At 35.8% G+C, this 25,132-nt stretch overlaps 1 protein-coding gene across 2 annotated transcripts in view; it reads right to left on the bottom strand.

Annotated features, from left to right (window-relative positions):
- Nucleotides 1-9,098: 9,098 nt before the first annotated feature.
- Nucleotides 9,099-25,132, bottom strand: part of LOC132149609 (forkhead box protein K2-like) — a 28,734-nt gene continuing 12,700 nt past the window's right edge. Inside the window, exons 2-9 of one of the 2 annotated variants that reach the window (XM_059558992.1) lie at nucleotides 18,991-19,182; nucleotides 17,255-17,384; nucleotides 15,292-15,438; nucleotides 14,341-14,582; nucleotides 13,840-14,042; nucleotides 11,636-11,875; nucleotides 11,338-11,550; nucleotides 9,099-10,438 (exon numbers count right to left, since the gene is read on the bottom strand). In XM_059558992.1, coding sequence (XP_059414975.1) covers nucleotides 10,257-10,438; nucleotides 11,338-11,550; nucleotides 11,636-11,875; nucleotides 13,840-14,042; nucleotides 14,341-14,582; nucleotides 15,292-15,438; nucleotides 17,255-17,384; nucleotides 18,991-19,182 — 1,549 coding nt within the window. In that variant the 3' untranslated portion in view covers nucleotides 9,099-10,256. The remainder of the gene's footprint in view (nucleotides 10,439-11,337; nucleotides 11,551-11,635; nucleotides 11,876-13,839; nucleotides 14,043-14,340; nucleotides 14,583-15,291; nucleotides 15,439-17,254; nucleotides 17,385-18,990; nucleotides 19,183-25,132) is intronic. The other variant, XM_059558993.1, reaches the window with a different exon arrangement.

Here is a 25,132-nt window from a genome sequence, read left to right as displayed (position 1 = left end):
AAGTAACTATCTGATTGTTTTTATATCTCCTAAGATTCATTTCTTCCAGTAAATGGACAACGAATCTTTCTGCACTGAAGCCCCTTCAACGGAAACCCCATCAGCACAGATAACACCTCCTGCACTCAGGTGTCCAGGTGACAGTCGCTCTAATTTACAACATAATCAACAGCCAGGACTTCCTGTTGACAAGAGCTCCACTGAGACCCAAATACAGCCACAACACATACACTGCTGATGGCAAAGACCCAGAATGCACCTGTGAGGCGGTCTGACAAGCAGGAGGACATCTGCTCTAAACCCTCTATAAGAGAGGAACAGCATAATTACCAGAGAGAGAGAGGTGAAAAGAAGCAAATATGAAATATGTAAATAAATATTATACAAGAGAGAGTACCATAGGACTTTGGGCCCAACCTTGAGCAGCTTGGAGGTTTATTAACGGGGAGAAGCCCAAGGGTTGCAGCAATTCAATTGGGTTTTTACAACTTATACTGCTTATACAACTTATACACAGGGTTCAGCTGTCAAACCTTGAGTGTATTTATGACTGATGTGTGTGTTACAGATGTAAAACACTGCCTGTGGCTGCCAGTAGTCACCGTTAATCCTGTGCTAACATGGAAGGATAGTGTCATGTGTGTGTGCAAGCAGTTTGGCACAACATTGCCATTAGTGTCTAATTAAAGTCTGGAAACACAGATGTCTCCATTCACACGCTTATTGATTAGAGAGCTTGTTTAGAAACAGCACACAAACAAACCTGCCATATCTGCTAACTAGAACAGTTAGTCTGGCAGTGAGCAGGTTTGTGCTGCTCTGATAACAGATGGATAAACATTAAACTTGCTTCGAAAAGCGGAAAATCTTGGTTTATGCCAAGTCGTGTAGAAACGGACCGTGTTCTTGGGTGTGTGATGTTGAAAACAACATGAAATAGCATTCATAGCATTGAATATTGAACTCGATGAGATCAGGCTAAAAAGATAGTCGTGAAACTAGGTGAAACTTTTTTTTTCTTCTTGAAATAATGCATTACAAACATGCATTAAGTTAACTGGATCCATTATGATTTCATTTTTGAACAGAAGTTCTTTACGTAATGACATACTTATGAGATAAAAAAGTCATAAATTGAACCAAAAATAAATAAATAAATAAAATTATGACTCAAATTGGAGTCAAATTATGAGATGAAGTGTCAACATTTTTAGTTAAAGAGTAAATTGATATAAAAAGACATCACAATTATGACATCATACCATGTCAAATTTATGAGATGAAGTCAAAATTACAACTTTAGTTAATTATGAGATACAAAGTCATGACATAAAGTCACATTTTCACAAAGACAAGTATGATATAAAAACTAAACTAAAGATTTAGTTTAGAATTATGACTTTTTATCTCATAATTTCAACATGTCATAATTATGGCTTTTTATGTCAATAAATTGAACATTTAAGTCATTGACATTTTCAACATATTCATTTTACTTCTCACAAATTCAATTTACGTCGTCATAATTATTATTATTTTTTTGTCCATTTCAATTTATGATATCATAATTATATCATATCATGATTTATCAAACAATTTCTTATGTGGAGGAAATGGGCTTCCATAAATTTGCACCTGTTCCCCACACAAAATGATCACATGACTGCTGAAGGCACAGAATATAGTGCACAAGTTGTAATATTGTTATGTAACTTTGATGGTGCTTGGAGATTGCAATATTCACTTTGATAACGCTGAAAACAGGAGCTCAGACATACTTGTCCTTTGGTTTTCACAGAGGACTCGATACACTTAATTTAACAGAATAGTGAGAAAAACATTCATTTATATTCTGGAGTGTGATACTTCGAGGCTGATTTCATTGCTTCGACACACATCTGCTGCTCCAGAGCGCCTCTATGAGGGAGTCAATGCACCTGCAGCACACATTTCCATTCAAAGACCCAAGAACACACACACAATCTGAAACACCATCTGCATCCAGAGAGAGCTAAAACAGATGCTCTTAACCCGGCTAACCTGAGTCTTTCATAATGTAATCTCTTCACGACCGCTTCAGAGCCGCTCGGACCCTGACCTGCGCCCCGATGGGCCCCGAATTACACACTCCCAACACAAAAGAGATTGTTGTTTGGCTTTGTGATTTCAAAATAAGGATCACAGGCGATCAATCAATGAGCTAAATGCTGAAAATAGCCAATGAACACTGGAGTGATTGTCAGAGGTTGTGATTGAGTGAGTTTCACTGTGGACGAGGACGGAGCCAAGACTAGAACCATCTTAACATCATCATTTATTACTTTCGGGATTTTCATGGGGAATTACTCACCCTCACACTGTAAAAAAAAAATAAAAATAAAAACTTTTATATATATATATATATATATATATATATATATATATATATATATATATATATATATATATATATATATATATATATATATATATATATATTTATATTCTTTTTCAGTAATTTTGTAGTTTTTCAGTACAACCATCTAAACTTTCTTAAATCATGATGCATTTATTGGAGGCTCAAAATGTCAGGTCATTTTCTGTATCAAAAATAAGTAAGTTTATACTTAAAAAAAAGGAAATAAAATAAAAATAAGCCAATGGGATCAGAAATATTAACTTTAAAATGAATTATATATATATGTGTGTGTGTGTGTGTGTGTGTGTGTGTGTGTGTGTGTGTGTGTGTGTGTGTGTGTGTGTGTGTGTGTGTGTGTGTGTGTGTGTGTGTTTGTTTGTTTGTGTGTGTTTTATTTCTTTATTTGTTGAATGCATCTTTCTGGACTCATGAGAGAAAACTTAAGCTTGACCGAAAAACTTGGGTAATTCACTAGAAAACATTTCCAATAAGTTCAGCTTTTTAAAATAATAAATAAATAAAAATGGCTGTACAAGTCTTTACAACTTATTTATTTTCTATTTAATCTTGATGAACTTCCCATAATCAAAAAAAAAAGAAAAAAAAGAAATTGAAACTAAGTTAAATAACGGAAAAACATGATGCCATGATTTAGTTATCATATCATTATCTAACAGTGTACCACAGCACTTTATTAAAAATTATATCAGTTTCACAGAGACATAAAGTAAATGTAGTGACGAAAAGCAAAAATGCCCAGACAAGGTATTATTGTAACACCAATTCCAAAAAGCCTTGGCAATAACACAATACTTTTTTCGTGAAAGTGATAACCTCATGTATCCTTGACAGAGATATATGAACTAAATTTATGGACCAAATCAATATTAACAATAAAGTGTTACAATGGCACCATGTCCAAAATACCTTGCTAACAGCATGATTATTTTTTTGCAAGTTGATTTGTATCTAAAATATTTACGTTATTGATGTACAATACTGAAAATGAAAAAAACTACACCATAGCACTACTTTGTCAGTGAATAAAATATACATAACCTAATTTACAGAGAATAACTAAATGTAGTGACCTAGTGAAACAGCGGCGAGATAATCAGCTTGAGGCTGATCCCTCGCTGACCTCTGGGTCAGGGGCAGAAACAGGGTTCTGGGCTAGAGGAGGATCTAGATTAGCCACAGCACAAAACAACGATCCACAGGGGTCTGGAACCTGCTTTTGCATTTTATTGTTATCAGGAAAATGACTATATGTTGCTACAGAGCCCAAAAGTCAGACTGCACAAGTAAAAATCAAGTCAATTTGGTTTGTAAAGCGCTTTTACAACACACATCATCTCAAAGCAGTTTTACAGGAAATCATTAGAGATTATAATATATCTTCATGCCTTATAGGTGGGTGATAATATCCACATTTATATATAGTCAATCTAATATCTAAATTGATATATAGAACTGTGCAATGGTAATGTGCAGTTATGGAGCCAAGATTTGCAATATAGCATATCGATATTTGCTATATAAATAAATCCAACTTTATATATTGATAGTTAAAATTTTGCAACAACATTAACAATCGAACGATTGAATTTGCTAGTTACTATAGGAGATATCCTTCACATGAGTATATGTATGCAGATAAATTTGGATGTACTTTGTCTGACTATCGTCTGTCTGTCTGTCTGTCTGTTGTCTGTCTGTCTATCGTCTGTCTGTCTGACTGACTATCTATCGTCTGTCTGTCTGTCTGTCTGTCTGACTGACTATCTATCGTCTGTCTGTCTATCATCTGTCAATCTATCGTCTGTCTGTCTGTCTGACTGACTGACTATCTATCGTCTGTCTGTCTGTCTGTGTCTTCTGTCTGTCTATCGTCTGTCTGTCTGTCTGACTATCGTCTGTCTGTCTGTCTGACTATCTATCTATCGTCTGTCTGTCTGACTGTCTATTGTCTGTCTGTCTGTCTGTCTATCATCTGTCTGTCTGTCTATCATCTGTCTGTCTCTCTGTCTGTCTGTCTGTCTGTCTGTGTCTATCGTCTGTCTGTCTGTCTGACTATCTATCGTCTGTCTGTCTGTCTGTCTGTCTGTCTCTGTCTATCGTCTGTCTGTCTATCTGTCTGTCTATCTGTCTGTCTATCTATCGTCTGTCTGTCTGACTGACTATCCATCGTCTGTCTGTCTATCTATCGTCTGTCTGTCTGACTATCTATCGTCTGTCTGTCTATCTTTCTGTCTGTCTGTCTATCGTCTGTCTGCCTGTCTATCGTCTGTCTGTCTGTCTGTCTGTCTGTCTGTCTGTCTGTCTGTCTGACTGACTATCTATCGTCTGTCTGTCTGTTCATGGGGAATTACTCACCCTCACACTGTAAAAAAAAATAAAAATAATATATATATATATATATATATATATATATATATATATACTTAAAATAAGAAAATAAAATAAAAATAAGCCAATGGGATCAGAAATATTAACTTTAAAATGAATTATATATATATATGTGTGTGTGTATGTGTGTGTTTTTTATTTCTTTATTTGTTGAATGCATCTTTCTGGACTCATGAGAGAAAACTAAAGCTTGACCGAAAAACTTGGGTAATTCACTAGAAAACATTTCCAATAAATTCAGCTTTAAAAAAAAAAAAAAAAAAAAAAACATGGCTGTACAAGTCTTTACAACTTATTTATTTTCTATTTAATCTTGATGAACTTCCCATAATCAAAAAAAAAAAGAAATTGAAACTAAGTTAAATAACGGAAAAACATGATGCCATGATTTAGTTATCATATCATTATCTAACAGTGTACCACAGCACTTTATTAAAAATTATATCAGTTTCACAGAGACATAAAGTAAATGTAGTGACGAAAAGCAAAAATGCCCAGACAAGGTATTATTGTAACACCAATTCCAAAAAGCCTTGGCAATAACACAATACTTTTTTCGTGAAAGTGATAACCTCATGTATCCTTGACAGAGATATATGAACTAAATTTATGGACCAAATCAATATTAACAATAAAGTGTTACAATGGCACCATGTCCAAAATACCTTGCTAACAGCATGATTATTTTTTTGCAAGTTGATTTGTATCTAAAATATTTACGTTATTGATGTACAATACTGAAAATGAAAAAAACTACACCATAGCACTACTTTGTCAGTGAATAAAATATACATAACCTAATTTACAGAGAATAACTAAATGTAGTGACCTAGAATACTGAAAGAGTTCGGCTTGTTAGTGAAACAGCGGCGAGATAATCAGCTTGAGGCTGATCCCTCGCTGACCTCTGGGTCAGGGGCAGAAACAGGGTTCTGGGCTAGAGGAGGATCTAGATTAGCCACAGCACAAAACAACGATCCACAGGGGTCTGGAACCTGCTTTTGCATTTTATTGTTATCAGGAAAATGACTATATGTTGCTACAGAGCCCAACAGTCAGACTGCACAAGTAAAAATCAAGTCAATTTGGTTTGTAAAGCGCTTTTACAACACACATCATCTCAAAGCAGTTTTACAGGAAATCATTAGAGATTATAATATATCTTCATGCCTTATAGGTGGGTGATAATATCCACATTTATATATAGTCAATCTAATATCTAAATTGATATATAGAACTGTGCAATGGTAATGTGCAATTATGGAGCCAAGATTTGCAATATAGCATATCGATATTTGCTATATATAAAAGTAAACTTGGATGTACTATAAATCCAACTTTATATATTGATAGTTAAAATTTTGCAACAACATTAACAATCGAACGATTGAATTTGCTAGATACTGTAGGAGATATCCTTCACATGAGTATATGTATGCAGATAAATTTGGATGTACTTTGTAATCAACTTTAGCTTGCGATAATATAGATTAAATCTGGCAATGATATAAACAATTACAGAGCGGAGATTTGCTATATAGTACATATTGCTTTACTTGAGTTTACAGTAAAGTGTGCGGGTAAAGTTACATTAATTTATATATTTAACTTAGCAGTTTGAGAATGAAGTTTACATTTTGTAACAATATAAACAATCGGATATATATATATATATATATATATATATATATATATATATATATATATAGACATACAATAAAATATACATACTGTATATACACACACACACAAAATAAAAAGTGTTTGACATTTGCTGTATAGTTTATACAGTATGTAATTATATATACAACTTTATATGTGTAGAGAGAAAGCTATGCAATAAGTTAAAATCTTGCAATGAGATATACATACATACATATATATATATATATATATATATATATTTATATATATATATATATATATATACATAAAATATTGCATTGTTTTTCCTATTTGATGTCAATGCTTTTTATTTTTTATTTTTTTTACCAATCATCCATTAATTCAAGTGCAAAAGTTGCAGGTCCTCTTGATGTTTCATGCATATTGGAAAGCTGCAAACAGAAATAGTGAGAGAAGTGTTAATCCATAAACAAATGACTCGAGATGAAATATATTCACAATATCATTCATTTTAATTCAAAGTAAAAAAAAGTCTTGTTCACAAAGTCTTTAATGCATAATATGGGTCTGATACCTTAAACAGAGACGTTCTGCTTTAGCTTGAACAGTCCTATCTGTGTCAGCTCAAGACAGAGGAGACATGTCTGAACAGGTGTGATGGAGGCAGATGCTGCAGTCTGACACTTCTTCTCTCGTTTCCTCTCATCAGCATCACTCACCGCCCGGTCGCCATGGCAACGCCTCCCACATCCGTGATTCAGAGTGATGTGTTCATTACAGCCTTAATTTACCTCCCACCTTCTCTCTTTCCATCTTTCAGCGTACTGCTGTTGCCTTTTCCTGCTGTCTGACTGATGAGGTTTGTTTGTGTGCATTACCATGATAAATACAAAGAAAAGACAAATATTTAAACTGAAACTGCACAGGAAACTCCACAACAGCTCGACCCTGATGAACAGCTGAAGTTAAGGTCTCCGTTCATGGTCTCCTCTCTTTTATCTGACAGCCATCAGGCGTTCACTTCACTAAAAGCGCCACAATGTCAGAGTCTCATATTACAGGCACATAAGAAACAACATTTCTAGACCAATTTGGTGTAAACAACACAGGTATGTCACTTGCAGCTGCGTGCATTGTGGTGACAAAAAAACACTTGTCACAAGTGGAGGGAAATCCATGGAAAAAGAGGAAAGTGGATGTCAGAATCAGAATGCAAATAGTTTTTATAGAATACTGTCGACAAAGACTCCATTTGAAGCTAAATGCAGACATTTAAATGGACAGATGACACCTGCTATGATTACCAAAATTTAAAGCATAAATTTGATTTAAACAATAGGTCTATATAACATATGCAGTTCATAGGGGACATAGTGTACTAGACCAACAGTTACAGCATTAAATAACCAACTATTTAAACATTGACCTATTTTATCTCAGAATTATTTTTGAAAATAAAAATAAATAGTCATTTCAAACTATTTTATCCAAAAGCAATAGAATTTCAAGTGATTTTTAAGACTTTCTAAGAAGACTTCTGTGTGATTAGAGCAAAATCTCAGGCTGTACGGATGAAGTGTGTTCACATTCAGCCCGAGCCCCTCAGGAGGTCAATCAAATCATCTTTACTAACAGTGCGCTGAAGAGATCTGTACTCTCCAGAGATCCATCTTATGAAGAGAGGTTAAAGGTTCAACTATTTTCGGTGCATGAAAAAAAAAAAAAAAAATCTAGACCACATTAAAAACAGCGCATCTGTTAAGATCATCTGTAGGACCACACGACTTGAAATGTACCTTCTCATGCACAAAATATCAGCAGCACAAACTGCAGCGCCACACAGTGTTCATCTGAGGAATGACACACTTCCGGTTTAAACACTCATCCATCTTACCATATTTTGGCATTATTTACCCAAATCTGAACACACCCTGTGTGACGTATAACAGCTCTAAAAAACCTTTTACTCTCCATTTAGAAACCTTTTATTTGAACTTCACTTAAAAGAAAATAAATCTGCCCAATATTAAGCAACAAAACTGTTTTCAACATTGACCATATTTAGAATTTATTTTTTTTAATTAGCAAATCAGTATATTAGAGTGATTCCTGAAGGATCATGTGACGCTGAAGAGTGGAGTGATGATGCTGAAAACACAGCTTTGATTACAAGAATAAATTATATTTCAAAACATATTCAAATTGAAAACAGTTATTTTAAATGGACATAATATTACCTTTTTTTGCTGTATTTTTAATCACATAAATTCAGCATTTGTGAGCATACGAGACTTCTTTCAATGACAATGTTAATAAATATCTAAATATTATTTTTCTATCTAGTTATTATATGTATTTAATTGAAGAAAAGACAAGAACATCAAAAGAATAAGGTTTAAATTAATTTATAAAAAAAAAAAAAAACCCACTGAAGCAGAACAAACATCAATCATATATTTTTTTTGCTTTTGTCTGAAACATATATAATCCGTCAGACTCCCTCAAATCATTAAGCCCACACCAATACAGCCTATAAAGAAAAAGGGAACGAAACGGAAAGAAACAGGGGAAAAGTAAACAAAAACAACAGTCTAATCAAGTGCAGACCCGGTCTGATTCAAAGCAGTTTCTTACATCATGTTTTCTGCTCTCTTCCTTTTCTGAATGAGATGTTTAAATCGCCGGCTCAGGTACATGTGTCTGGACTGTTACATGCATGCTGGATGAAAACAGTTCGACTGCACATGGAAGTGACACGTCCACTCCAGCACCTGGATGAAAATATGTCGGTGTAACAAAGACGGTTTTGCTCAGATTTAAAAACAAACAGAAAAGGGAAAACACGTGAAGGAAATACTCCACTGATACATTTTTATCCATCTTAGAAAAGAAACTACGCTTGGTTTCACAAAACAGAAAACACACACAGTCCAGGATGTCCACTTCTGCTCATATATATATTGTTATTATTACGTCTCTATAACTGAAAACTCGCCCAGATCCTATGCTCCACGTATGAACAACAAAATACTGCATATTATCCACTACGATGGCTGGGGGATGCTGTCAGGCTAGCTGCCGAGAGTTCAGGAATATCTGATGTGTTTCGGAATATTTTGATCCCTTTGGCTCCACGTTCAGCCCTAGTATGCGCTACTTTAAAAAAAAGACAACAACCTATTTGTGGTTCATGGTGTGTAACTGCATTCCAGGTCATCCTCTTGGCTTTCCACCTTCTGAGGTGGGCTGCCAAACTTTGGAATGTTGGATCGGAGCCCGTGTTCCGCCGTCAGCGGCAAAAACACACAAATACATAAATAAAATAAAATCGGGATTCCGCAAGTGGGAGTTCTGGAATTCCCAAGTGTGCTGTGAGCAACACACGAGTTCCAGAGGTTATAGAATCCTTCGATGGGATCAACATCTGCACATCTGGAGGGCATCGCACATCACAAAGCCCACATTTTTCCCTAAAAACCCCCATGACTCCCAAGGAACGGAATCCATGCCGATCGAACGCCTCCAGGGTCTGTAATAAAATGCCCAGTATTGGGCCAGATGGCAGTTGCTCTGGTGTGAGTTTTTGTTCAATCAGGCATTCGAGAGATACAACGGAAAACAGGCAGAAGGTTTGCTACAGAAACAGACAGTAACGGATCGCATTTTATGCATTTGGTTCTTTTTTTGATGTTTTTTGCTTCGGTTCAAAGAGTTATTGTCCAGGCCTTGAGTTTTGGCACCATGAGCTGCTGGACGGAGGAGAAACCGGGATGAGAAAAGAGGAGACTAGAGAAGGAGGAAGGGGAGGGGAAGAGGTGGCTGACTAGTTGTGCTGCTGGTTGGTGGAGTTTGTGTTCGGGTCGGAGGTGACGTGGTGTTCCTCGTCCTGGGTTCTCATTCGCTTGCTCTCCGGCGGCTCGCTCCCGTTCTCTCCGTTCTGTCTCTTGGTGGGGAGCGAGGCGGATGCCGAGGCGTGAGCGGCCAACATGTGTAACGGACTCGACACTGGAGACGAACAGAGAGAGCTTTCACATCACCATTCTCTGCCTGACGTTATTATTAATACACAGGATTATTATTCATATTTCTAAGACATAAATATCTCACTACTAATACCACTACTGTGAAACAACAGCACTGTAAATAAAAACATGAGTTCCAAGGCGATACGTTCAAGAGTTTAAACATTAACATTAGAAGTCACATTTTCTTCACTTCAATAAGTTACAGCGATTGTAAAAAAGAAAAAGAAATAAAAAATTATACATAAATTTCATAACGTAATAATTTTACTTCACAGTAGTACAATTACAAGAATTGTGACTTCAATTTTTAAGAACTTAATCCTTGATTTTTTTTTTTGACATTAGAATTTTTATTTTTTTGCTTCAGACTTGTAAAAATATTTATGTTTTAGAAAATTAATTATTTTACTGTTGCAAAACTACATTTCCTATGTATTTTCTTCACTTTTGAGAGAGCTCATTAGAGCTAACTTTTGCATTACTTCAAAGGGTTAATGAATATAATATAATATATAATAAATATATTATATACATAAATATATAATAAATATATGCATTATTTTAAGTCATAATTATTGTACTTTCACTATTATAATTTCCTCACTTTCAAGAGTTAAAGTCTTGAGCTTTTATTTTGAGACAGACTGAGCTAGAGAAAAAGTGAACAAAAATGTATATTCCCTATAGAAATGTAAAGCAAATATAGAAATATAATATAAAAATGTCATTTTCTACATTGAAATTCACATGACTTTCAGAGTTAACAAACATCTTGAGTTGTTACCAAAAAATTTTAATTAATAAAAAAGAAAAGAGAATTGGTATTTAACTTCATTTTTCTATGGCGTGATATGACTGATGTTTCCTGCGATCTGATACCTGTGTTAGCCTGGCTCTGTATGGCCGTGGTGATGGGCACCATATGAGTGCCGTTCTGGGTGATGGTTTTGATTGGCAGCTGGTGCTGACCCAGTGGGGCTTGCTGCACTATGGTAACCGTCTGGAGGGGCGTGGCTGCAGTGCTGTTTTGAATGATCCTATTGGCTGAGCCTATCGAGCCGTGATTGATGGCGGGAACCGACTCTACCTTCACTGAAGACAGACAAAGACACATTTTGCTACTAACAGTATCTGTAGAAACCCAAACCAGGTCAAGCTTCTCGACCGAAGCTCTCACCTTTGACCTCGTCTCCGTTCTCCAGCGCTTCTGCTTTGACGGCGGGCTGCAGGTTTGCTCCACCGACGGCACTGACGGCCACCGCGGGGATCTGATGCACCACGTGCAGCGTCTGCATCAGCGTCTGCGCAGACGTGGGGGACGTGATGGGGGCGGCCACAGCGTACGTGACGGGTTTGATCGTCTGAGCTAACGACCGCTGGACCGCGATCAGAACAGGCTGAGAGGTGATGGGAGACGCTAAGAGAGAAGACAAATACACACTTCTGAACTAACTGATGCACAGACAGCGGTGAACAGTCTTATTACAGTATCACAGAGATCCTATTACGATTTTATCATGATTTTATTAAATTTAGAATATTCTGTATACATTATATATATATATATATATATATATATATATATTTAGTTTTAGTAATTTTGATCAATGTTTTTAAAAATGTTTATTTTAATTTTAAGTAATGCGGTACATCAATTTAAAATGAGAAATATTACCATGGCTATATATTATCTTATCTGAATATACATTTTTTTCTTTCAGTATTATTTTTTTTATATATACTTAGTATTACAAAATATTACAACCTTGCCAATAATGAGTAATTGTTTTTGTTAAGACCCACAACAAAAACACAAATAAATACATTTATCACATTTAATTAAATAAATAAATAAAATAAGCAGTCTCCAATTTTAATGTAAACTAAGACAGACAGACAGACAGTTAGATATAGATAGATAGATAGATAGATAGATAGATAGATAGATAGATAGATAGATAGATAGACAGACAGACAGATTGATAGATAGACAGACAGACAGGCAGACGATAGACAGACAGACAGAAAGACAGACAGAAAGACGACAGACAGACAGACAGACAGACGATAGATGGATAGTCAGACAGACAGACAGACGATAGACAGAGGTAGACAGAAAGACAGACAGACAGACAGACAGACAGACAGACAGGCAGACGATAGACAGACAGACAGACAGAAAGACAGACAGACGATAGACAGACAGAAAGACGACAGACAGACAGACAGACAGACGATAGATGGATAGTCAGACAGACAGACAGACGATAGACAGAGGTAGACAGAAAGACAGACAGACAGACAGACAGACAGACAGACAGACAGACAGGCAGACGATAGACAGGCAGACAGACGATAGATAGACAGACAGATAGACAGACAGACGATAGACAGACAGACGATAGATAGTCAGACAGACAGACAGACGATAGACAGAGGCAGACAGACAGACAGACGATAGACAGACAGACAGACAGACGATAGACAGGCAGACAGACAATAGACAGACAGACAGACGATAGATAGTCAGACAGACAGACGATAGATAGACAGAGGCAGACAGAAAGACAGACAGATTATAGACAGACAGACAGACGATAGACAGACAGACAGACAGACAATAGACAGACAGACAGACAATAGATAGTCAGACAGACAGACAGAAAGACAGACAGATGATAGACAGACAGACAGACAGACAGACAGACGATAGACAGACAGACAGCCAGACAATAGACAGACGATAGACAGACAGACAGACAATAGATAGTCAGACAGACAGACAATAGATAGATAGTCAGACAGACAGACAGACGATAGTCAGACAGACAGACGATAGACAGACAGAAGACAGACAGACAGACAGACGATAGATAGTCAGTCAGTCAGACAGACAGAAAGACAGACGATAGATAGACAGACAGGCAGACAGACGATAGACAGACAGACGATAGACAGACAGACGATAGACAGACGATAGATAGTCAGTCAGACAGACAGACAGACAGACGATAGATAGTCAGTCAGACAGACAGGCAGACAGACAGACAGACAGACAGACAGACAGACAGACAGATGATAGACAGTCAGACAGACAGACAGACAGACAGACAGACAGACAGACGATAGACAGACAGACAGACAGACGATAGACAGACAGACAGAAAGTGTCACACAGATTCTTACGGATACTGATATTCTGTAATTATTTTGATAATAAAAATAAGAAATTATAAAAAAAAAGTTCTATAAGTCTATAATTATATATATCTATTATCTTCTAAATCAGACCATCATAGATTATATAGATGATAAAAATAATGTTAAAGCTCATGAATCTCTGAGAGTAAAAGGTGAACACAGGCGCGAGTGTCTGAGCACCTGTGGTGTTCTGGGTAAATCGGGTCTCTTGAATCACAGCTAGTTTGGGTTGGATAGCAGCTGGAGGAGCAGGGGGCGGGGCAGAGGCGGGCTCTGGCTCCATGGGAACAGGTGAGCCTTCTCGTGATAGGCTGTCGGGGGTCTGGGCGGCGCTGGAGTGGGCGGAGAGAACGCCCGAGTGGTTGGGCGACGCCGGGGCGCTCCTGTTATTACAGACCAACACATCAGGATGAGCTTCACATACACCACCGGTCAGAAGTTTGAGGTCAGTAAGATTTCGTTTTATTCAGCAAAGAAGCATTAAACTGATCAAAAGTGACATTTATACTGTCAAAAAGATTTCCATTTCAAATAAATACTGTTCTTTTGAACTTTCTATTCATCAAACAATCCTGAAAAGAAAAAAAGTACCAGTTTCCACAGAACTATTAAGCAGCGCAACCGTTTTCCACATTGATAAGAAGAATCGTAGGTTATAAAGGTGAGTGTCACGGGCCTGACCTGGATGAGAGGGGTCCCAGCGGGGTCCTGAAGCACGGGACGCCCCGCGGCCGGCGTTTCCTGAATGCCTGCTCCACCAGTTTGCTCTCAGATGACGGGTCTATCCTCCAGAAGGAGCCCTTGCCCGGCTCTTCCTGTGAGCGCGGGACTTTGAGGAAGTAACGGTTCAGCGACAGGTTATGGCGAATCGAGTTCTGAAAGAGAGAGATGCATTCATACTGCCAACTGACATCTTCAGCCGTCTGAAGCACAGATTCAGACAGACACGGTCATCAGACGTTATTTTGTGTTATTCTTCATTTTAAACATAACAAAGCAATGAAATAATAAATAAATAAAATTAAAGAAAACATAGAAAATTAATAAGTCTAACATTTTATATTTAATATCATTCTTAATCAGCCCAATCTAGATAATACTGATGCTATACATACATACATACATATATATATATATATATATATATATATATACACATATATATGTACACATACATACACACACACACACACACACACACACACACACATATATATATATATATAAACAGTTTTAGGTTATATACCCAAAAAATATGCCTTTTATAAATAAAAAGACAAAACTACAAAATTTCTAAAAATGCAATGTAAATCTATACTTAAAAATAACAAAAATATTAATATTTCAAAATAAATATTTTAGAATTATTGCAATATTTTCATAAAAAGCAGAGCATGCAGGACATTTTCTTGCATGCCTACAAAATGAGTTGAGTTTTGTTTTTTTATGTTTTTAAATAGAGATTGCATTTTCCCCACAATTCTGAGGGAAAAAATAGGAATCGGACAACTAAACTTTTCTTAAAAATGCAATCAAATTAAAAGCACACTGCTCATAGAGCGCCAAAACAGCGTGATGTTTTCCAGATCTCCCCGAGACTGATGACAGACTGTAACTGGGTGCAGCTCTGACCTGCCAGCCCTTGTCTGCCGTCCTGTAGTACGGGTAGTTCTTGGTGATGTGTGTGTAGATGCCGTTTAGTGTTAGCTGCTTGTCCTGCGCCAGCGTGATGGCCTGAACGATCAACTGAGCGTACGAGTACGGGGGCTTGGAGTCATCCTAGAGAAACAGAAGATTTCAGCTTTCAGATCAACTAACTCAGATTGAATCAGAATCCACAGACAGTGCTGTACACTACTTGACAAAAATATTGAATAAGTAAGATTTCTGGAGGAAAGAATCTCTTCTGTTCAACAGTAAAATGTGAAATATTCTTACTAATTAAAAGAAAGTGTACTGTGTGAATATATATTCAAAATAATTTATTCCTGTGATCAAAGCTGAATTTTCAGCATCATTACTGCAGTCTTAAATGTCACATGATCCTTCAGAAATCAGTCTGATATTAAACATTTCTGATTATTATCAGTTGTGCTGCTTCATAATTTTGTGGAAACTGAGATACATTTTATTTTTTTAAGATTCTTTGATGAATGTTCAAAAGAATCACAGTTTCCACAAAAATATTGAAGCATATCAGAATGATTTCTGAAGGATCATGTGTAGGGCCCTATGAAATCAGTTTTATTTTTTCCCAAAATTCCTTTTTTTCCATTTTAATTTTTCTGGATTCCATTTTTTTTTCTGTTTACATTTTTCTCAACTCCTTTTTTAATGGTTACATTTAATTGTATTAATAAAAAAGCATGTCTAATTAATTAAAATCATAACACATACATTTTCACAACAATTTATTAAAAGTTTAACAAACATTACATGTTTAGGGCCCTATGAAATGTTTTAGTTTTTCTTCACCATATTTTTTATTGTTACCTAATTCTGTTTTTAGTATATCTAATTATTTAAATGCATAAAAACAACTTAATTTATTCAAATATTTTCTTAAAATAGCCTTATGAAATGTTTTTTTTTTTCTGTTTCAAATTCTGTTGTGTATTTACATTTTTCTGGTTATCAAATGAAGGCATAAAACACTCATTACATTTTTATTTTAATTACTGAGTATTAAGCAAACTTTTTTTTTGGTAAACAAAGGGGGTTTACTATTAAAAATAAAACATGGAAGACATGGTGTGATTATTCCTTAAAAAATCATGTTTGTTTCATTTTAGTAGTAGTAGTAGGCTGTGTACATTCTGCTGAACAATAATAGCCTAATAGATTTCTGGCAAATACTTGTCTTTAAATTAAACCAAACTTTTATTTTGAAAGGGTGCCGTGAATACCTTTACAGTTCTATGTGATGTGACACTAGTTTTACTCAAATCAAACGGTGAGATGCTCATGAAGTGACTCTCAGTGCAGTTCTGGAGATGTTATTCATGTGTTTACGTCCTCATTTAGTGAGACGACAGAAGCAGAAATCACGCACGCTTCCGTGTGTGTAATAAACGGAGTCATTCATTAACACAGACACGCAGAACATGCAGGATTCATATTTAAATAGACTTTTCCGGCTTAATATTTACAGATATTAGTCCATATCGCAATTTGATGTAAGTGCAATGACCTACTTTTGATTAATTGATTCAAAATTGGACAAATTCTGTGACATTCCGCGTTAAACTGTAAGTTCCGTTTTTATGACTGGATTCCGTGATTCCGTCCGCGTTTTCTGCATCACAGAAAGCAAAGGGCCCTACATGTGACACTGAGGACTGGAGTAATGATGCTGAAAATTCAACTTTGATCACAGCAATAAATTACATTTGAAAATATTTTCAAACAGAAAACGTTTATTTTCAACTGCATTAATGTTTCACAATTGTATTGTTTTGACAGTATTTTTGATCAAATAAAGAAGCGCTGGTGATCAATAAGAGACTTCCTTCAGAAACATTAGCCATCTTCTGACCTCTCTGGTCATCACACGTCTGCTAGTGTGAGGTTTATCAGTGCAGGACGTGTCAGTCACCTTTGGGCTGTCCCCTCCTGACGCCTCCTTGTCGTTCTCATTCATGAGCTGCAGGTCAGGCACGATCCTGCCCAGCCTGTAGCCGGACGATCCCGCACCACGCGGACTGGATGGACACGAGTTAGCAGCACTGATGGAGAAACACAGAGAAATGCATTACACTCCAAAACCATCATCTGAAACCGAGCGGTGGAAACAGATGGACCGCGGGGAAGGAGGAAGTTTAATTTTCTATGCAGAACAGGAAACTGCCTCATTTGTGTGCCAGCCAAACTCAATTAAACCAATCAAATCGAAAGTGGCCCATAAAGGACACAGCTGCAGACGCAAACACACAACACCACCAACTCAACAAGAACATCACCGTTTCTCTTGAAATCTTTTCCAATACAGAAAAGATTTCATATCATTCATATATCCGTGTTGTTTCATTAAAGGGATACTCCTCCCCAAAATGAAACTTGTTGTCATTAATCACTGACCACCATGTTGTTCCAAACCCGTAAAAGCTTCATTCATCTTTGGAACACTATTTAAGATATTTTGGATGAAAACCGGTAGGCTTGAGTGTGTCCCATAGACTGCAAGTAAGTTACACTGTCAAGGTCCAGAATAAGATACTAAGAATAATAAGATGCTTGAGTTCAGCTCATATTCTCCAAAATGGTGCTGCTGTGCTGATGCGGAGAGACACAGAGGAGACAAATTGTTGAATCATTATTTTTGTTTTATTTTCGCGTACAAAAGTATCATCATCGCTATATCAATGTTACAGTGGAACCACTGATGGCAGATGGACTATTCTGATGATGCTTTTCATACTTTCTCTGGACCTTGACAGTGTAACTTACTTGGCAGTCTATGGGACAGTCACAAGCCTCCCGGTTTTCATCCAAAATATCTTAAATTGTGTTACAAAGATGAATGAAGCTCTTACGGATTTGGAACGACATGGGGGTAAGTGATTAATGACAACAATTTTATCTCTTATCCATAAAGAGTATCCCTCTAACTAAAACGTTTATATACATAGATTTATAATTACATTTAATAATTTCATTTATATGCAACAATTTACCTCTACATCAATTATTTATATTTTAATAAATATAACAAAATAAACAGACTTTCATGAGCATCTTTGATGCAAATTAATTGTTTAATATATATTTTTTTTAATCAGTTCACTGAATCTGACAAGTTTAATCAATCCACTGAAATTGCTTTTATGCTTTTTAATAAACTTGATAAACTTTATTCACATGCATTTTTGGACAATTACTTTTTTTTTTTTTTTTTTAATGTATTAATTGCAGTTTCCAGTCCTTACAAGGCAACGATACTTCTGTTCTGCCAATGGCAACAAATCAAGCTGTTGCATGCCAATTAAACAGATGCATCTAACCTAAATGGGAGATTTATTTTTATTTAGTCTTTGTTCCAATGCAAACTCCCATTCTTAATCGCTAGTCGATTGTGAACAGTGGTAATTTTTGTTTGCATGTGCAAGAAGGAATGAAACTTGGCCAAATAAAATGCACATAAAAAATTTAATCCGGCAATCTTCATCACCAACAAAATAATAAGAAAAATATTGTACATTTTTCACAAATTGCTTGGTCCATCAACCTAATGGTGTGTGTTGGTTATAATGTGTTTGCATCTAAAGGAGTGTGTTGGTTATGATATAAAGTTGGCGGGTTGCTGTGTGTGTGCTGATAATGCTGTGTTTGTACCTGATGGTGCCGGTGGGCGAGGGCAGAGGACTCATGAGGTGAGCGATGTTATCGGGGATGTTGATGGTTAAAGGGGAGATCTGTGGCTGAACCGCTTTCACTGGAGACTCCGGTTCCTGCTTCTCACGCTTGACGCTCGCCAGCGCAGTGAATGTGATCTTGATGTTTGTACTGGGGAACCGAAACGTGCACCTGAGACAGAGAGAGAGAAAGTGATCATGCAACTTGAGAGACACAATCTTTATAGATCGAAGAAGCATCAACATGAACCTAACAATGAGATCTGTGGCCAAAACAAAGCTTCCGCTCCCAAAACACATGTGTGAAGCATTTAAGGCAGAGAAGAGTTAACACAGAAATACATTCAGCTCATGGTTTATAAATGAGTCCCAGTGAACAAGCACATTACAGGTTTTGCGTGCAAAATGAAATCAGAAAAACAGAGAAACTCACAGTTCGGGATGTTTATATATGCAGTCAGTTTAATAAGTGTAATCGGTTTATTAAACACATGTAAACACTCTTAACGTGCCTCAAACAGAAGTTTCCTTTGGCTGAGACGACTGTGGTAATAAAGCTCAGGAGTATAAGCAGATCTCCAAGCGATGCTAAAATTAACCGCCCCTTGACAAACTACTATTTAGTGTTAACACTACCAGTCCCAGGAGTAAACAAGTCACTACACCCACCAAAACATGACCAAACACGGCTCACAGAAACCAGTTATCTTAGCACTGCTGATCACACAGCATTACAAGACAACACGTGCAATAAATAATAATAAAATGCATTAATAAATCACAATTAATACATTAATAAAGCCCTTTTACTTAAAGTGAAATATTAATATTGTTATATTTATTTTATACTATTTTTATTTATACAAATTTATTTTATTGATATATTTTATATATCATAAAATATATATATATATCATTAATATATATAAAATTAATATGAATATTATATCTTATTTTAGCTTTTTGATATATACAGATTGATTTTTCACTACATCTCTAAATATATTAAATACAATTAATATCGTTAACTTATATGCAATAGAGGTCGACCGATGTATCGGTTTTGCCGATTAATCGGCACCGATAGTTGATTGCTGGAACAATCGGTTATTGGCAAAAATCCATGCCGATAGTTTTCCGGGTTGTGTTCATTGCTGGAACGGCTGAGAAGGCTCTGTTTTCATTATACAGTGTGAGAGCGGCTCTAGTGGTTGAAATCACTGACAGCGCATGCTATTTGTTAAGACACGTGATGCTGCACGCTGAACAGAGCGAGAAAATTTAGGCCCGGATTTAAATGCATCTGACAGAAAATCCTGCCCTGCCACAGTGCGCCATTCACATAGTTTTCCGTTAAATTACATTATATTTGTCCATATTTTAAATATACATTAAATATACATAAATAAAGCACTATTGTAGTTTTTGTTCAGTGGGGCTGCAACTAACGATTATTTTGATAATCGATTAATCTGTCGATTATTTTCGATTAATCTTTATGCAATTATATATTTTAGTTTTGCCCATTTTTTTCCAATTAAATTATTAACAAAGGGTCTTTATCATTCAACATAGACTTTTAGAGATTTTAACCATTTTGCATGGTCATATCCTCATCAAAAATATACCTGGAGTTTTGTTTTATTATGTGTTAGTAATTCTTTGTCAAACTCTTCTGCAATCAAAACACTGACCCATATTCTAGCAAATTTCACAAGATTTCAAATAATGTTTTCACCATGGCAGTCCTTAGGGCTCCTAAAGTAGTTTAACATCCCGAACAAAGCTTATTAAAGAATCTTATTCACGAAACATAAGAATAAAACAGAATAAATTTGCAGTACATTGCATTTTATAATTTTTTTTCCTTTAATCACATAACTTATACCTGGGAAACAGCTTTATAGCTTATGCTGTGAAATTGTAAACAATCCTTTGAATAAAGTTCCAGTGGCATGAAACCTGAATGGAACTCACATTTTAAAGTAAAATCCATCAGAAGGTTGTCCAGAAAAAAAAATGACACACAAAAAACCTGCTGTGTGAAAAAGAGCAGTGAATACTTAGAAAAAAAGTGCATTTCAAATACATTTACACATTTACCTCTCTCATTCAGTCATAATTAGGCTGCAAGACTGAATTATGACCTGGTAAACGACAAACTGATCACAGAACATGTTTGTAAATCTTTAAATGTTAACTGTTAAAAAGCAATGTTATCAGCTTTAACGACTAAACATATCCAAACAACATTGTACTGTAGAATCTGCACAAATAAAAGTCTTAAACAGTTAGTTCAGTAGTGCAGAGTTTACAGGTTACTCTTCTTTTTTTGAAGGCTCAAAGTAAAGTACTCCCACATTTTTTCCGCTTTTTTTCTTTTTCTTTCTCAAGCTTACTCCACTGCCGTCTGTCTCCACCATCTCGCTGAATGCTGCAGACGCAGATGGGAAGCACGTGACATAAAACGAGGCCAGCTATTGGCTATTCGCTACTTCTCCTGCTGTACTGGCTGAATAAAACCTGCAGTGGCTCATTACTGCCACACTTTGGTCTTTGCAGATTTAAAATATGCACAAAATGAGCTGCTTACGGCAAATAAAAGTTGTTTAGCAACTAATCAATGACTAAATTAGTTGACAACTATTTTAATAATTAATTTTAATCGATTAAATCGATTAGTTGTTTCAGCTCTATTGTTCAGTATCCATTTGAAAAACTATCGGTTAATTAATCGGTATCGGCCAGTGCGGTCCAACATAGCTATCGGTATCGGCAAAATCCACTATCGGTCGACCTCTAATATGCAACAATATAGCAATAGACAGCAACATTTACATACATTTTAATAAAATATATATATATATATATATATATATATATATATATATATATATATATATATATATATATATATATATATATATATATATATATAAGAAACATGGAATACATGAGCATTTATATTAGCATTTTTGACGCAAACTAAATGTTGAATCAATTGTTTTGAATCAGTTTGTTGATTCCGACAGGTTGTTATATTGTTATAAATTATATCAAGTTATTAAAACATTTCTCAGTCATAATAAACTTATCTGACATGTGTGCAATTTTATCTATTTTAATTTCATGCCTTTTGATTTCTAATTTCAGTTTATTTTTAATTTTGACTTTTCATTAAGTTATTTTGAGGGGAAGTCGTGGCCTAGTGGTTAGAGTGGTTAGAGAGTCAGACTCCCAATCGAAAGGTTGTGAGTTCGAGTCCCGGGCCGGCAGGAATTGTGGGTGGGGGGAGTGCATGTACAGTTCTCTCTCCACCCTCAATACCACGACTTAGGTGCCCTTGAGCAAGGCATCGAACCCCCAACTGCTCCCCGGGCGCCGCAGCATAAATGGCTGCCCACTGCTCCGGGTGTGTGCTCACAGTGTGTGTGTGTGTTCACTGCTCTGTGTGTGTGCACCTTGGATGGGTTAAATGCAGAGCACAAATTCTGAGTATGGGTCACCATACTTGGCTGAATGTCACTTCACTTTTTTTTTTTTTTGATTGGGTCTTTGAACTACTATTTTTGATAAATTTTTATGTATAAATTTGAGTTTAAGTTTTCTTTTCTTACAACACATCACCAACAATCCTTAAATTCTGGGAACGATTACAACATTTTATTGGAAAAAGCAACAAACCAATCAACAAACAGTTTGCATGTCAATTAAACAGATGCTTCTTGTCTTATTATGAGTTTTTTTACATGAATTTTTTACATGAGTTTTTTTTTTTGCATGAATAAAAAAAATCACAAATAATCCTTCCAAAATTAATTATAAAAAAAAAAAATCGCATAAATATATTAAAAATGAAATTAAAAATGCATGTACTCTTCTAGTCTTTCTCAATTAGGTAAACATTGCTACAAGTTTTGAATTATTGACACTGCTGTAGAAAGACTTACAACAATGATTTGTATATTAGTTTAATTCAGAAACATGCACTTATTAACCCAAGAAGACAAAAGGGAAAGAAAACCTATCCAAATTGGTACATTTCTGTTCAGGAGTTCAGGAGCAGTGGATGAGGGCCGGTCTCTCTGCTCCGGCGTCACGTTCATACGCTTGGCACTTGTCAAGGTGTTTCTGTGCCAAACCTTGTATTAAACTTTGCTCCATGCCCTTGCAGACCTGGCACACATGCACACCAATCACACCCAGCGTCTTCAATTATCCCCAAATCCTGCTTATTCACTAACAAATGAAAACAGGTTACCATTCTGCCTTCGTTCAGGAACAGATTCGACATTCATAGGTGTCTGGATTCTGGAATAAACACCGTCCCGAGTCAAGCTACGGCCAACATCTGGACTCAACTTTAAGAAACTAAATGCATGAGAAGAAAATGTGCTGATCTGAAATCAGATTCCACTTTTACAATACAGACAAACTCATCAGTATACAAAAAGTAGATTGTCAATTTTAGTTCAGATAATATCAACTGTACATAACGTTATTTTGTTATGCATTTTATTATTATTAAAAATTATTTTTTATTGATTCTGCCAAAAACACATTTATTGAAAAGCAGGCAACATTTTGCATCTCATTTAAATGGATCCTAATTGTTTTGTTGTTGACTTAAATTAGTCTTTGTTCCTTTGCAAACTACCGTTTTCTTCACAACTATATATATATATATATATATATATATATATATATATTTATTTATTTATTTATTAGGGGTGTAACGGTTCACAAAATTCATGGTTCGGTTCGATACGATACACTGGTGTTACGGTTCGGTACGGTTCGGTACGTTTTAGATACAGCAAAAAGAAAAAAATGGCAGATAAATTTCCTTGATTTTTTAAAAACGTTTTTATTTATTAAAACTAACAAAGTATGATTTTTTTTTTATATTGAACAATGGTGGAGCTATTCTTTACACATCTTCTATGGTGTTTTCTTAGCAGCATACTGTATAAAACAAAAACAGCTCCTTATAAAAAATTTTTAAATGTTATATTGTTGTAGTAGTTATGAACAAATAAGATGTAACTTTTTATATGGAACTCTATAACTCTTTATATTGAGTGTGTTTTTACTCAATTGGTTCTCTATAGGGCTTATGTTTTTTGGAACAAAGCAGGAATTACGGTCTGGTTGAAATGGGCTCGTGAAGGAATATTGTAACGGGGCTCAATTACATTAAACATGTTCTTATAACCTGCGTTTTCTACTACAGAGTAAGGTCTCATATCCGTGGCTATAACGTAAATGTAGCCTACCAATCGCCGCGGTGATGTCTTTTGCTATGTTTGAATCCGTTGGAAATGTCTGTCTAAATGCTGCGGGGATAGTTTGTTGTGTGTATGTTTCTCCTTTTTTTCGTCTTGTTCCAGATACTGACACACTAGGGTGATGTCGGCGTAAATGAGTTGACATGTTTGAAGTATTCCCGCTGGTTTACCCTATTGTCATGTAGCAGATGCGACACACCGTTGTTGTTTTTTATCCACCACTCTCTTGCCATCACCATTATAGCTTACAGGGAATCCAAAGTGCACCCAAACACCAGACCTGTTGGTTATTGGAGGATCTTCTATTTCTGGTCTGTTAAATGCATTAGCGATTTTGCAACAAGCCTTCAGCGCGTATTACTGAGTGAACGAGTGCCTGACCGAGTAACCTAACATAAACATACAAGTTGGTGTTTTTTTTTCTTCGGGGGTGTCAGGGGCGTTGCCTGTTACGTCGTTTGGGTTATTGGGCTACCTTGTTGAGCGCATAACATTATATTTCACACACTTTTTTTATTTTCCAAATATAATTAATTAGTCCAACGAACCATTCGGTACATAATGCGTACCGCGTACCGAACCGAAAGCCTTGTACCGAACGGTTCAATACGAATACGCGTATTGTTACACCCCTAATATATATATTAGGGGTGTAACGGTTCACAAAATTCACAGTTCGGTTCGATACAATACACTGGTGTCATGGTTCGGTTCGGTTCGGTACGTTTTAGATACAGCAAAAAGAAAAAATTGGCAGATAAATTTCCATGATTTTTAAAAAATGTTTTATTTATTAAAACAAACAAAGTATGTTTCTTTTCTTTAAATTGAACA

This window comes from Carassius carassius, chromosome 9 (assembly GCF_963082965.1).
Source record: "Carassius carassius chromosome 9, fCarCar2.1, whole genome shotgun sequence".
Lineage (NCBI taxonomy): Eukaryota > Metazoa > Chordata > Actinopteri > Cypriniformes > Cyprinidae > Carassius > Carassius carassius.
This window is presented reverse-complemented; position numbering and strand designations above follow the sequence as displayed.